The following is a 15,209-nucleotide window of genomic DNA, read 5'->3' on the forward strand; positions in this document are numbered from 1 at the left end:
CTTCATTGATAACATGAAAAAGACTACAACTCCCGTCTCATACGCAAACGTAAAGCGGACTGGCCTGATGACGTATACATTATACGGCCAGAGGGGAGCTTTGTTAATGCAAATTATGACAAATACACTAGATATCAGATAATAGAAGATATGCCTAATGCCTTCTGTTTGTTTATAGTTATGATTCTAAAAAAAAAAAAACTCTGACAATGAGCTGAGCCGGTGATCTACCCCAGTACGTTCACAGCAGCCTCTGTGTCTGCAGCGAGGTACAGTATATGGAGAGCTTTCTGCTACAGGGCGCATTCATTTCCCGTATTTGTACAGCTGGTTGCTGATGCAGGATTTACCGACTCGCTTATTCATCCATGGAGACAGCTAAACTTCCATTTACTGCATGCCAAATGTGCTTTTGCAGTTTGTCACCTCACCTTTATACATTATTTGCTTTTGTGCATTTGGTTAACCTTTTTTATATATATATATATATATATATATTCTTCTTTACGCAGATGGTTTTGGAGAGCTGAAGTGCTGTTTTCCTGTTAACTGCTCCACAGCCAGCTATTTAATTTTCCAAAACTGCCTCCAAATGTTTGGGCTATGTTTAGAGCCCATTTACACTTGCTGATAGCAAAACGCTAGCGATTTTGCTAGCGTTTTGCTCTGGCTTTTTTTGGTGATTAACGGCAAAAAATCACCATTTACGCTTGGCGATTTTTTTTTTTTTTCGATTGCGTTTTGTGCTGCTATAGCACTGAAACGCGATTGCCGGGAAATCGCCTGAAAATGGTGCAGGCTACGTGTTTGCGCGTAGTGTTTTTGGGAGATTTGCGTCGATTAGCGCAAATCGTCCAATTGAGAAGGGGCCCATAGACTTTTATTACCCTAGTGCTTTGAAAAGCGCTAGCGTTTGAGCGTTTTGCCGAAATTGCCGGCAAAACGCTCAAGTGTGAATGGGCCCTCATAGTGGGGCACTGCGGTGAGGCATAAGGGTCCTTTTACACTTAATTGGTTACTCTCACGCAATGCATGCCAACGCATTAAGTGTAAAAGGACCCTATCATGGGCACTTGGTAATTCGGCTTGCTGAATTGCCATGCACCACCTATGCGACATTCACAGTGCAGTGGGTGCAGTATAATTGCCTGCAGCATTGTAACATACTTGCATTTTAGCAGTAACAGTGAAGCATACTTTTCATTGACTGTATGCTTCACTGTATGTAATGCAATGCGCGGAAAACATGCAGCCCTGCTTTCCTGTTCCATTGTGTTGCATTCATGCTGTTACAAGGAATGCAACACAATGCTCGCTGTGGTCATAGCCTTTTCTGTGCAATGAAGGCAATGGCAGTTAGATGGCTGTGTCACATCCCACTAGCTCTGTAGGACTGGATTAGGTCAGTCAGTTTCTTTCTGCCATGAGGAAAAAAAACATAGTGCCCACAGAGGCTGTCCATCAAAATTTACTTTAACAGTAGCATCATTCTGTCTACAGAGCTAAATCACTAAACTGTCTTGATGTGCTTACATTCCTAAACTAGAATATTAGAATTTTAAAATATTTTGATATTCGACTAAGCAATGTATACATTTGTTGATTATTTGCAAAATAAAGTTTGATGTTGACAAAAAATGTAATGCTGTATATGCATGATAGAGCAGCCTAGATATTTGTGCTCTGGGGGAGTTCTGACAAGTGACTGAAAGCCAAAATCGACAGCTCTGGATGTTAGCATTCAAGCAACCTAATCACTTCAAAAATTATGATATAACAAAGTCACCAAAAGATCACATTCAGAAATACATTCTGATTTTCAGCTTGCATGTTGGAGAGCTGCATGCTCTGAATATCCATACTTGTAGTTTTCAAACACCTGAAAAATGACAACCTCACTAGCAGAGTTACTCTAATATAACTGTTGCAGGAACAATCTTTGAGGAAGGAACTGATTCATATAGCAGTTTAGATGTAAAGCACTGCACAATTTGTTGTATATAGTGGTGACATCTTCTGGAGCACTTTACAGAATATGACCAGTCAAGTTACCAGTACTACCTGTCTGACAAAGGAGCACACTATTTAATCCTTAGGCCCCGTTCACACTTGCGGTTTTGTAAAAACCGCACCGGATGTCCGGACCGCACCGGAGCCGGATCGGACCTGATCCGCACGGTTCCGGTCCGGATCCGGTCCGTTTGCATCCGTTTTCCGTGCGGTATGAACATGGTTGCGGTCCGGATCCGGATTCTTAAAGAGATAACAACCTGTATAAATACCTGGGGTTCTGGGAGGTCAGCAGAAGCTCTGGGGTCATTGTTGGAGACAGCTGGACGTGTGGAGACCATCCTTGGATACAGAGACAGCAGTTGGGACCATGGATCCAGTCATTTTTTACTGTTATTACCTGGGAATTCTCTCCTTCCTGTTGTTTACCTACTACTATGTGGGGAGTAGGCGTGCTCCTCGCAGGAGATGGTGGGTGCACCCTCTACTAGCCAGGAGGCAGAGGAAGGGAGAGTTCCAGGCCCTCTACCGGGACCTCAGACGACACCCACAGAAGTTCTACAGCTACACTCGGATGTCTATTCCCCTGTAAGTATAGGCCTAAATACACCAACCCCCACCATCCCTAAACACCCCACCCTCACCCCCACAACACCTCATCCCTGTATACCTAGCTAAACACACCACCCTGACCCCCACACACCTGTATACCTAGATATACACTACACCCCCACCCTCCACAACACTCCCAAACCACTGTAAACACACCTCCCCCATCCTCCACCCAACACCTTGTCCCACAACATACTTTACAGCTTCTTCCTTTCCATCTCCTGACAGGTTTGATACCCTTTTGGAGATGGTGAAGGATGACCTTAGGAAGAAGGATACCACGTTCAGGAGAGCAGTCACACCACAAGAACAACTACTCATCACACTGAGGTATGTAAAAACAAATTTCTTTATTGCAAAAACAACCACTTTCCAACATGAAAACATTCTTCCAACATGGAAGACAAAAAATAACATATCTATGGTATAGCCCGGTCAGTGTTATTAAGGAACACCAACCACCAACTTTGTGCTGGAAGAGTTGCAGGGCATAGCTGCCCAAGTGTCTTTCGGGGACACCAGTCCCTAATATTAAAGTGCTTCAAAAACCTAACCACTGGCACAGGACCCTCTGAGCCATGGATGAAGGACACAGGTCAGTGAAAAGGCTAGGCCTCTCACCGACCAGTCAAGGTGTCCTTCATCCATGGTTCAAAGAGTCTTGTGCAAGTGGTTAGGAACAAGAACAAAGTGAGGAGCAAGAGGAACCGATGGCAGAGGTGCAGGACTACAGGTGCAGTGCAACAGGCACAAGGTTGTGACCCAGGTAGTGTCTTTCGGGGACACCAGGCCCTAAAATTGAAGTGCTTTCAAAAACCTAACCACTGGCACAGGACCCTCTGAGCCATGGATGAAGGACACAGGTCAGTGAAAAGGCTAGGCTTCTCACCGACCAGTCAAGGTGTCCTTCATCCATGGTTCAAAGGGTCTTGTGCAAGTGGTTAGGAACAAGAACAAAGTGAGGAACAAGAGGAATCAAAGGCACAGGTGCAGGACTACAGGTGCAGTGCAACAGGCACAAGGTTGTGACCCAGGTAGTGTCTTTCGGGGACACCAGGCCCTAAAGTTCAAGTCCAGCAAAAACAAAAGTTCCCTGACATGGTCATCTGAACACCTCTGAACCTTGGTTGAAGGAGATGGGGCAGGGAAAAGGTTGGGCTAAAAAGCCCTGGGATGGTATCCTTCCTCCGAGGATCGGAGGTATTCAGAGGAGCATGTCCAGGAACAATATGACTGTTTTTTTCAAATTTGATCGGCACCACTACTAGAGAAGGTGGGAGTTGCTGCCTGGAAATCTGGACTCTCTTGGGTGCTGGTTGTGGATGAGCTGGACCCTGACAGCGGTGGCCCATATTGACTGCCTCTGTAGCCGGTGTACATCTGTGATGATTGCCAGGGGGGCACCGCTGTAGGTTGTGGGGGTCTAAAAATTGGTGGTTGCAACAATGGCGTGTCCATGTGTTGTTTGATCGTGTCCAGCAAAGTGGAATGGCACGCCATCATGTTTTGGGAAGGCACCTTTTCCAAATATGGTAGTAGAGACATCACAGTGTGAAAACACGGGTGTGCCTGCAATTTCAGCAGTTCCTTGCTTTGTTGATGCATTTGCTGCATCATGTTCTGCAGCTGGCCCACCGACTGATGATGCTGCGCACGCAGTTGGTCGATTTCTCCTCTGTGCATCTCATGCATCATTTTCAGCTCGTCCCTGTAGTGCCCATGTACAGCTTCGAGCTCACATTGCAGTGAAGTGATGTGGGACTTGTACTGCTCCATGATATGGCCCCTGTCCTCATCTTGCAACTGCCGGGTTATGAGAGTTTGGTGGCTCTGCAGAATCCCGAGAAGTCCGGAGACAGCCCCGGACATCTCGGACTCTGTCTCTCTCCTTGTTGGGGGGAGGGTACCTCGACGCCTCACTGGTGGGGTGTTCCTCACTGGTGGTGTGGCAGCATCTTCCCGTCCTCTGGCCTGCGTCGGGGTTGCCCTGCGCGCTGGTTGTGCTGCAGTCTCTCTGTGCTCCTCTCTTTGTTCTTGGTCCCCTGGAGCTTCCATACCGGTCGATTGTGGAGGTGCAGCTTATGCCACACTCGGTCCTGCAACCTCAACATCCAAGCTCTCTTCTCCCAAGTCATCATCAAAGCCGAGAGCTTGGATAGCGAAGGACTCCCTCCTCCTACTCCTCTCCTCGGGGCAATAGGTGACATCGGCGACCTCATCATCCAACACGCTCTCCTCACTGCTGAAGCGTGCCTCCTGGGTCGGTTCCTCTTGCTCCAAATTGTCTTCAGTCCTGTAGATAAAAAAAAATATTTATTGGTGTGCCAAACAGCATGTGGCGTCAATTCACAGAGCTAGCAAACACTAATCAAACACTTTATCAACCGTTTCTACCAAACGTTTGATAAAGCTTTTGAGAAAAGTTCGCTAAAGCCATGGGAATTGAGGCCAGTTCAATACATGGCCAAAGTCATGGTAGTTGTCTGCTAAAATGAGTTCTCAGTTCCTGCCCACAGTAGTGGTACTTACAGTCTAGGTTCCAAGCTTTCATTGATGAAAGATAATTGCTTGGCAAATTGGTAGTCTTTTGGTCGCTTTCCCCCGCCACTGCCACTTCGTTCGGCAAGTTTTTTCTTCCGTAGCCATTTTACGTATGCATCACGTATATTGCGCCACCTTGTCTTGAACCTTTCTCCTGTAACGACATGAAAAATTGATTTCGATTATTTCTCTTGTAGGTACATCGCAACTGGACAAACATATACATCGCTACATGTGACATTTCGTATTGGGAAGAGCACGGTGGCAGGCATCGTCGTGAGGACTTCGAGGATCATTTGGACGCGACTGAGGGCCAGATACATGCCTGTGCCAGACACCAAGAAATGGGAGGAGATCGCCCAGGGCTTCTGGACCGAGTGCAAGTTTCCTAATTGTGTTGGCGCACTGGATGGGAAACACATCAGGATTCAGAAACCCGTGGGGAGTGGCAGCCATTATTTCAACTATAAAAAGTACTTTAGCATTGTTCTAATGGCAGTGGCAGATGCGGACTACAAGTTTGTGTACGTGGACGTGGGGTCGTACGATAGTTCCAATGACTCTGGAATTTTCCAGCGTACGACCCTTTGCCGGCTGCTGGAGGAAGGCAGACTGCGTCTCCCCCGTGACAGACCCTGGCCTGGGACAAGGGCACCGGCCTACCCCTATGTGTTTGTGGGGGACGAGGCCTTCGCCCTGTCCGACCATGTAATGCGTCCGTACCCAGACAGGGGACTTGATGCCAGCCAGCTACACTTCAATGCTCGGTTGAGCCGTGCAAGGAGAATGGTGGAGTGCACATTTGGGATCCTGGTGTCAAAGTGGAGGGTGTTCCACACGCCCATGCTGCTGAAACCGGCCAACGCAGTTGTCGTGGTGAAGGCAGCATGCATCCTCCACAACTTTGTGCGGCAGGAGGAAAGAGACACTCCGGAACCCCCGAAAGTGCTTCCACTTATGCCCCTGCGGAGGTATGCAAGCAGGCCAAGGGTAGTGTCACTGCGGAACAGGGACCAACTGAGACTTTATTTTAATACACCACCAGGACAAGGGTGAATGTTTGGTTTTTAATATGTTTTGTTGAAATGTGTTTATTTTGTAGTTTCAAGTTTTTAAGTGATTTTAAATGTGTTAATTTTTTACAAGAAATAGATGTTTAATAATTGGTCATTGTGTATGTTTTATGTGCACAGGTGGGGTACATCGCAGGTGGGTGGGATACATCACAGGTGGGGTACAGGTGGGTGGGATACATCACAGGTGGGTGGGATACATCACAGGTGGGGTACATCACAGGTGGGTGGGATACATCACAGGTGGGGTACAGGTGGGTGGGATACATCACAGGTGGGTGGGATACATCACAGGTGGGTGGGGTACAGGTGGGTGGGATACATCACAGGTGGGTGGGATACATCACAGGTGGGGTACAGGTGGGTGGGATACATCACAGGTGGGTGGGATACATCACAGGTGGGTGGGATACATCACAGGTGGGGTACAGGTGGGTGGGATACATCACAGGTGGGGTACAGGTGGGTGGGATACATCACAGGTGGGTGGGATACATCACAGGTGGGTGGGATACATCACAGGTGGGTGGGATACATCACAGGTGGGTGGGATACATCACAGGTGGGGTACAGGTGGGTGGGATACATCACAGGTGGGTGGGATACATCACAGGTGGGTGGGATACATCACAGGTGGGTGGGATACATCACAGGTGGGGTACAGGTGGGTGGGATACATCACAGGTGGGTGGGATACATCACAGGTGGGGTACAGGTGGGTGGGATACATCACAGGTGGGTGGGATACATCACAGGTGGGTGGGATACATCACAGGTGGGGTACAGGTTGGTTGGATACATCACAGGTGGGGTACAGGTGGGTGGGGAACAGGTGGGTGGGCCACGGGTGGATGGGCAACACGTGGGTGACACAAATCCATAGCAAAAGTGGAATACATCACAAGCTAACCACAAGCCCCCCCAAAAACTTCTAGTCAACATACCCTCTGTGCCTTGCTGTTTCTTGCTCAAGTGCTCAAAGTCCTCCACATACAGCTTGGCAATTTTTTTCCACAGGCCTCTGCATTTTTTGATGTTGCTGTGGTCCGCATCCCCCTTGTCCCACAGGGCTGGTACCTGCTGCACCTGTAGGATGAGGTCTTCTGCTGTGTAGGGCCTCACCCCCTCGTTATCAGACATATTGTCAGACATGTTGCTGCCAAAGAGCTCCAGCTTGAAGTCACTGCTGCTCCACTCTGTGAACGCTGGGCCCATGTGGTCCCCATCCAAAATGGCCACCATACCATAGAGAAAGCATAGGAAGTGGGGTAGAACGTCCGGTTTTTATAGCCAGTGTGTTGTGCGCTCTCCGGTCCTCATTGGTTTCCATTGGCCGGATGCAACAGTCCGGCTCCGGTCCGGATACGTCAGCCGGAGGAGCCGGACCAAAAAATAGCGCATGTTGGAACGGACGCCGGAGTCCGGATCCGGTCCGGCTCCGGTCCGGACGAAACGGACGCATGTGAACGGTCGCATAGACTTTCATTGCTATGCCGTGCGTCCGTTTCGTCCGGTCCGCATGCGGTCCGGCTCCGGCACGGCGATTCCGGACGGCGCCCGCTAATGTGAACCGGGCCTTACCGTAGTCAAAGTCTAACATCCCTGCCATGGCTCGGATTTTGTTTTGTTTTTTGGGAGGGGGGGGGGGGGGGAATCAATTAATTTACTAGTATGTTTTTGGATATGAGAAGAAAACTGTGTGAACACAGGTAAAGGATTCAAACCTTGAGCACAAGGCTGGACTTAAACTGTGGTAAATCATGACTGCTTTGCACTGTAGGTTAAAAGCAGAGAGCCACATATGAAACGTATTGTTATTGGTTGTTCGCAGTTCTGCTATTTATTTTGCATTTGTTAGCCTTGCGGGAAAGAAAATTGCCTGCATTCAGCTTTTGCTTCGCACTCGGCAAGCATTTTAAAAGCAATGTATTTTTGCACTATGCATTAACAGAACACAGAAACAAAATGTAAAAATTGTATGTGAAAATGTGACCGCTAGGAAACAAGTCCTGCAAAATGTTTGTGATTCGCTCTGCACCAGTATGCACCCAGCATTAACACTCCAAAGCCAGAGCGCCATCCAGTTGGAGTCCTGTATATCAAGGGCTCTGGTGACCTTTCCATTTTACTATGTGTGACTTTGTAGTAGAAAAACACTCTGAGTAAAAGCTGTTGAACATTTTATTGTTGTTGAGCATTATCACTATTACTATTGAGGTAGACCATGACCTTTGTACCTTTTTTTTTGTTTTTTAGAAATAAAGAAGAAAATGGCATTGCTTGGTTTGCAGAGCAGGACACAGTGGCACTTTAAGGATCAACATGACAACTCCTAATAAGACATGGTGGATGCAAGCCAGTATATAATATGTTTGTACAAAGCTGTTCCCGTTTTTAATGGTAGTATATTTTTTGCAGTATGTATTTACCAGCATTATTAAGAGTATGATTCAATTCAGAGAGCCTGGCACACACTTTCATTTTTCATTGTCCAATGATTGGCCAGTTTTACCATCGCCGTGTAGTATTCGAGCTTACCTACACTAATCTGTTTACAATATTCAGACTCTGTTGGCCCTCCTACTGCATAGAGGTGGTAAATTTCCAGACATTGGCCAATCAAAATTGCATGCGTGTACCAGGCTTCAAAAACAATAATAATGGCTATCATTCATAAAAGTGTTGTCGGTAACAAAAATCCGTGCGGGAAAATACCGATGTCGGTATTTCAGCCTTCTGGGTGGTCATTCATAACAATGTTTCTAGTTGCGTTAGGAGTGCGGAGATATCCCGCTGTAGGCTGGCGGTAGGCATGCGGAAACAGGAGAAGCTGGCCGAGTCCCTCCATGCGGTGTTCTCTCTGCTGCTGCTTGGGAGGCCTGTCCCATTCACTTACATGTACTCCGCATGCCTATCGCTACATCCAGGGGAGCGGTAATCCCCGTCCGCATACCGCTTGCGTTTAATTTTTATGAATTTACATTTTGTTACATTTCCACATAGAATCACCGCACAATGCGGTCATTTATCGCTCTGCTCGGGAAAGTCCGCTTCGCATGCGGAAATGGCCTTTATGAATACACATTTTGCGCAGTGCTCGGTAAAGTCGGCTGTTTTTAGCATTTCCGCATGCGGGAACGCTTTATGAATGATAGCTAATGTGTTTTATACCTTTCTTTCCTTTACTTGTTTAGAAGAAGATATATATTTGTTTTAATACTGTATATCTCATATACTCCTTGGCAGAAATGGTCAATGAGATGCAAATATTTGTATGCAGCTGGACGAAAGACAAGACATAGAACATTTGTATTGGGCTTTTCTCTTGGCAGAGCTTTCTCAGTAGGCAATAGCAGTGTTAGGGAGTGTTGCCCAAGGTCTCCTTACAGAATAGGTGCTGGCTAAGGCCTCCTTTCCACAAACTGTTGAGCTGTGTGCTGAACAAGCAGTTACTAGGCAGCAGAAAGCAGTTACCAGGCAGCAGTGAGCAGTTGTGAGAGTTTGAGAGGCATTTCACTGCCTATCAACAGTTCATGGAAAGGAGGCCTAACTGAACTTAGCAACTCCAGATCAACAGGAAGTTATTTTAACCACTTCCCGACCGCCTAACACACAGAGGCGGCCGGGAAGTGGACCCCGCAAGGACCAGCTCATGCCCAAAGGCGGCGGTCCTTGTAGGGGCATGGGCGGAGCGATCGCGTCATCCGTCCCGCGATCCTCCGCCGGCGCCTGTCACCGCTCACCCGCCGCAACATCCCGCCGGCCATACGGAAGCGCCGGCGGGATGTTAACCCCGCGATCGCCGCATACAAAGTGTATAATACACTTTGTAATGTTTACAAAGTGTATTATACAGGCTGCCTCCTGCCTTGGTGGTCCCAATGTCCGAGGGACCACCAGGGCAGGCTGCAGCCACCCTATGTCGCACCCAAGCACACTGATTTCTCCCCCCCTGCCCCAGATCGCCCACAGCACCCCTCAGACCCCCCTGCCCACCCCCCAGACCCCTGTTTGCACCCAATCACCCCCCTAATCACCCATCAATCACTCCCTGTCACTATCTGTCAACGCTATTTTTTTTTTATCCCCCCCCTGCCCCCTCCTGATCACCCCCCCCACCCCTCAGATTCTCCCCAGACCCCTCCCTCCCTGTGTACTGTATGCATCTATCCCCCTGATCACCTGTCAATCACCCGTCAATCACCCCCTGTCACTGCCACCCATCAATCAGCCCCTAACCTGCCCCTTGCGGGCAATCTGATCACCCACCCACACCAATAGATCGCCCGCAGATCTGACGTCAGATCACCTCCCAAGTGCAGTGTTTACATCTGTTATCTACCCTAAACACCCACTAATCACCCATCAATCACTCCCTATCACCACCTGTCACTGTTACCCATCAGATCACACCCTAATCTGCCTCTTGCGGGCACCCAATCACCCGCCTACATGCTCAGATTGCCCTCAGACCCCCCCCCCATATCAATTCGCCAATGCATTAGTTACATCTGTTCTTCCCTGTAATAACCCACTGATCACCTGTCAATCACCCATCAATCACCCCCTGGCACTGCCACCCATCAATCACCCCCTGGCACTGCCACCCATCAATCACCCCCTGTCACTGCCACTCATCAATCAGCCCCTAACCTGCCCCTTGCGGGCAATCTGATCACCCACCCACACCAATAGTTTGCCCGCAGATCCGACGTCAGATCACCTCCCAAGTGCAGTGTTTATATCTGTTCTCTACCCTAAACACCCACTAATTACCCATCAATCACCCCCTGTCACTGCTACCTATCAGATTAGACCCCTATCTGCCCCTAGGGCACTCAATCACCCACCCACACCCTCAGAATGCCCTCAGGCCCCAGCCCTGATCACCTCGCCAGTGCATTGCTTGCATCTATTCCCCCCTCTAATCACACCTTGAGACACCCATCAATCACCTCCTGTCACCCCCTAGCACATCTACCCATCAGATCAGGCCCTAATTTGCCCCGTGTGGGCTCCTGATCACTCGGCCAAACCCTCAGATCCCCCTCAGACCCCCTTCCGATCACCTCCCCAGTGCATTGATTGCATCTATTTTCCCCTCTAACCACCCCCTGAGACACCCATCAATCACCTCCTGTCACCCCCCCCTAACACTCCTATCCATCAGATCAGGCCCAATACAACCTGTCATCTAAAAGGCCACCCTGCATATGACCGGTTCCACAAAATTTGCCCCCTCATAGACCACCTGTCATCAAAATTTGCAGATGCTTATACACTTGATCAGTCATTTTTAGACATTTGGTTTCCAGACTACTCACGGTTTTGGGCCCGTAAAATGCCAGGGCGGTATAGGAACCCCAGAAACGGACCCCATTTTAGAAAAAAAGACACCCCAATGTATTCTGTTAGGTGTATGACGAGTTCATAGAAGATTTTATTTTTTGTCAAAAGTTAGCGGAAATTGATTTTTGTTTTTTTTTCACAAAGTGTCATTTTTCACTAACTTGTGACAAAAAATAAAATCTTCTATGAACTCGCCATACACCTAATGGAATACCTTGGGGTTTCTTCTTTCTAAAATGGGGTCACTTGTGGGGTTCCTATACTGCCCTGGCATTTTAGGGGCCCTAAACCGTGAGGAGTAGTCTAGAAAACAAATGCCTCAAAATGACCTGTGATTAGGACGTTGGGCCCCTTATCGCACCTAGGCTGCAAAAAAGTGTCACACATGTGGTATCTCCGTACTCAGGAGAAGTAGTATAATGTGTTTTGGGGTGTATTTTTACACATACCCATGCTGGGTGGGAGAAATCTCTCTGTAAATGGACAATTGTGTGTAAAAAAAATCAAAAGATTGTCATTTACAGAGATATTTCTCCCACCCAGCATGGGTATGTGTAAAAATACACCCCAAAACACATTATACTACTTCTCCTGAGTACGGCGGTGCCACATATGTGGCACTTTTTTACACCCTAAGTACGCTAAGGGGCCCAAAGTCCAATGAGTACCTTTAGGATTTCACAGGTCATTTTGCGACATTTGGTTTCAAGACGGTTTAGGGCCCCTAAAATGCCAGGGCAGTATAGGAACCCCACAAATGACCCCATTCTAGAAAGAAGACACCCAAACGTATTCCGTTAGGAGTATGGTGAGTTCATAGAAGATTTTTATTTTTTGTCACAAGTTAGCGGAAAATGACACTTTGTGAAAAAAAAACAATTAAAATCAATTTCCGCTAACTTATGACAAAAAAATAAAAACTTCTATGAACTCACCATACTCCTAACGGAATACCTTGGGGTGTCTTCTTTCTAAAATGGGGTAATTAGTGGGGTTCCTATACTGCCCTGGCATTTTAGGGGCCCTAAACCGTGAGGAGTAGTCTTGAAACAAAAATGACCTGTGAAATCCTAAAGGTACTCATTGGACTTTGGGCCCCTTAGCGCAGTTAGGCTGCAAAAAAGTGCCAATCATGTGGTATCGCCGTACTCAGGAGAAGTAGTATAATGTGTTTTGGGGTGTATTTTTACACATACCCATGCTGGGTGGGAGAAAAACCTCTGTAAATGACAATCTTTTGATTTTTTTTTTACACACAATTTTCCATTTACAGAGTTATTTCTCCCACCCAGCATGGGTATGTGTAAAAATACACCCCAAAACACATTGTACTACTTCTCCCGAGTACGGCGATACCACATGTGTGGCACTTATTTGCAGCCTAACTGCGCTAAGGGGCCCAAAGTCCAATGAGCACCTTTAGGCTTTACAGGGGTGCTTACAAATTAGCACCCCCCAAAATGCGAGGACAGTAAACACACCCCACAAATGACCCCATTTTGGAAAGTAGACACTTCAAGGTATTCAGAGAGGGGCATGGTGAGTCCGTGGCAGATTTCATTTTCTTTTTTGTCGCAAGTTAGAAGAAATGGAAACTTTTTTTTTTTTTTTTTTTGTCACAAAGTGTCATTTTCCGCTTACTTGTGACAAAAATTAATATCTTCTATGAACTCACTATGCCTCTCAGTGAATACTTTGGGATGTCTTCTTTCCAAAATGGGGTCATTTGGGGGGTATTTATACTATCCTGGAATTCTAGCCCCTCATGAAACATGTCAGGTGGTCAGAAAAGTCATAGATGCTTGAAAATGGGAAAATTCACTTTTTGCACCATAGTTTGTAAACGCTATAACTTTTACCCAAACCAATAAATATACACTGAATGGGTTTTTTTTAATCAAAAACATGTTTGTCCACATTTTTCGCACTGCATGTATACAGAAATTTTACTTTATTTGAAAAATGTCAGCACAGAAAGTTAAAAAAATCATTTTTTTGCCAAAATTCATGTCTTTTTTGATGAATGTAATAAAAAGTAAAATTCGCAGGAGCAATCAAATAGCACCAAAAGAAAGCTTTATTAATGACAAGAAAAGGAGCCAAAATTAATTTAGGTGGTAGGTTGTATGAGCGAGCAATAAACCGTGAAAGCTGCAGTGGTCTGAATGGAAAAAAGTGGCCGGTCCTTAAGTGGGGTAAAGCCCACGGTCCTCAAGTGGTTAATTAGTGTCATTTCAAGCTGCATATATTTGCATGAAAGCTGGAATTATTTGCATCTCATTGACCATCGTTAGTACTAAGCAGTATGACTTGTAAAACACATTGGCGTCAATTCACCAGAGGTTACCAACCTATTTATCTCTTAGGAGGTAATTTACCTCCTGTGATATCTCCAAAAAGCAATTCTCCAGAAGTATAGGGGAAAATATTGACAGAGAGAAATGCAAGAGATAAATGTGAGATAAGTATGAGATAAATAAGTGATAGTTAGTAGTTAGTTTTTCTCCAAATCACAATTTACCAGGGAAGAAAGGGGGTGTGGCCATTCGTTATTTTTTCATCTCTTTATCCCCTGAATGAACCTGGAGATATCGTGGTTTTCACACAGCAGCTGCTGCTGTGGAAGATGGAGCCTTTTGAGCTTACTCTGTTAGGCCTGGTGCACACCAAAAACCGCTAGCAGATCCGCAAAATGCTAGCAGATTTTGAAACGCTTTTTCTTATTTTTCTGTAGCGTTTCAGCTAGCATTTTGCGGTTTTGGGAAGCGTTTTTGGTGTAGTAGATTTCATGTATTGTTACAGTAAAGCTGTTACTGAACAGCCACTGTAACAAAAACCGCCTGGCAAACCGCTCTGAAGTGCCGTTTTTCAGAGCGGTTTGCGTTTTTCCTATACTTAACATTGAGGCAGAAACGCCTCCGCAATCCAAAATCTGCAGCAGCCCGGGAGTATGCGTTTCTGCAAAACGCCTCCCGCTCTGGTGTGCACCAGCCCATTGAAATACATTACCCAAGCGTATCCGCAGCCGCAAGCGGATCGCAAAACGCAGCCGAACCGCTCTGGTGTGCACTAGGCCTTAGAGCTTGCTTCTATTATGAGGAGACGAAGGCGCAGGAGGAGGGTCTGTTTAATCGCCCCTCGTATTTTTCGTGAGAGAACAGTTCTTGATAATTTTACTGAGACAGAGGTGGTGAAGAAGTTCAGACTCACTCGTGATATAATTTATGATATGATCCGGCAGTAAAAGGCGGGAATACTCTGGTCAGGTAGTGGTAAAACTCCGCCTCCTACCCACAATGCTTCACTTTCAAGCTTACAGAGAGGAAAAGTATCCCATGTAAATCATTAATACCGATTACCTAACTCTCTGCTTTCTCACACTTTCCTCATGCATATCTCTCCATTATCCCCTGCTATCGAACACTTTTCTCTCTGTCCTCTCACACTGGTGAATTGACTCCAGAGTGTTAAAATACCTCATGAGATAAACTACCTACCTTTTTTCTCTTAGCAAATCCTCTCTGGTGAATTGACAACATTTAGTTGATAAAAAAAAAAAGTTTGTGTGTCTTGTGGGGTTGTATTAGAGGTCAACTGCTCCTACACACACACACACGCACGCAC

The 15,209-nt window shown here is 46.6% G+C and overlaps 2 protein-coding genes across 5 annotated transcripts in view; both read left to right on the forward strand.

The window, feature by feature from the left end:
- Positions 1-15,209, forward strand: part of LOC137563534 (oocyte zinc finger protein XlCOF7.1-like) — a 64,865-nt gene that overhangs the window by 4,540 nt on the left and 45,116 nt on the right. For 2 of the 4 annotated variants that reach the window (XM_068276116.1, XM_068276113.1), the window contains exons 1-2: positions 86-269; positions 8,493-8,636. The gene's annotated coding sequence lies outside the window, so the exon portion shown is untranslated. Of the gene's footprint in view, positions 1-85; positions 270-8,492; positions 8,637-15,209 lie in introns of those variants that run through there. The other 2 variants (XM_068276114.1, XM_068276115.1) reach the window with 1 other exon arrangement.
- On the forward strand, positions 2,461-8,550 carry LOC137562289 (uncharacterized). The gene is made up of 4 exons (XM_068273621.1): positions 2,461-2,598; positions 2,851-2,952; positions 5,361-6,134; positions 8,493-8,550. Exons 1-4 carry the CDS (start codon positions 2,585-2,587, stop codon positions 8,548-8,550), a joined length of 948 nt encoding a protein of 315 aa, XP_068129722.1. The 5' UTR covers positions 2,461-2,584.

This window comes from Hyperolius riggenbachi, chromosome 3 (assembly GCF_040937935.1).
Source record: "Hyperolius riggenbachi isolate aHypRig1 chromosome 3, aHypRig1.pri, whole genome shotgun sequence".
Lineage (NCBI taxonomy): Eukaryota > Metazoa > Chordata > Amphibia > Anura > Hyperoliidae > Hyperolius > Hyperolius riggenbachi.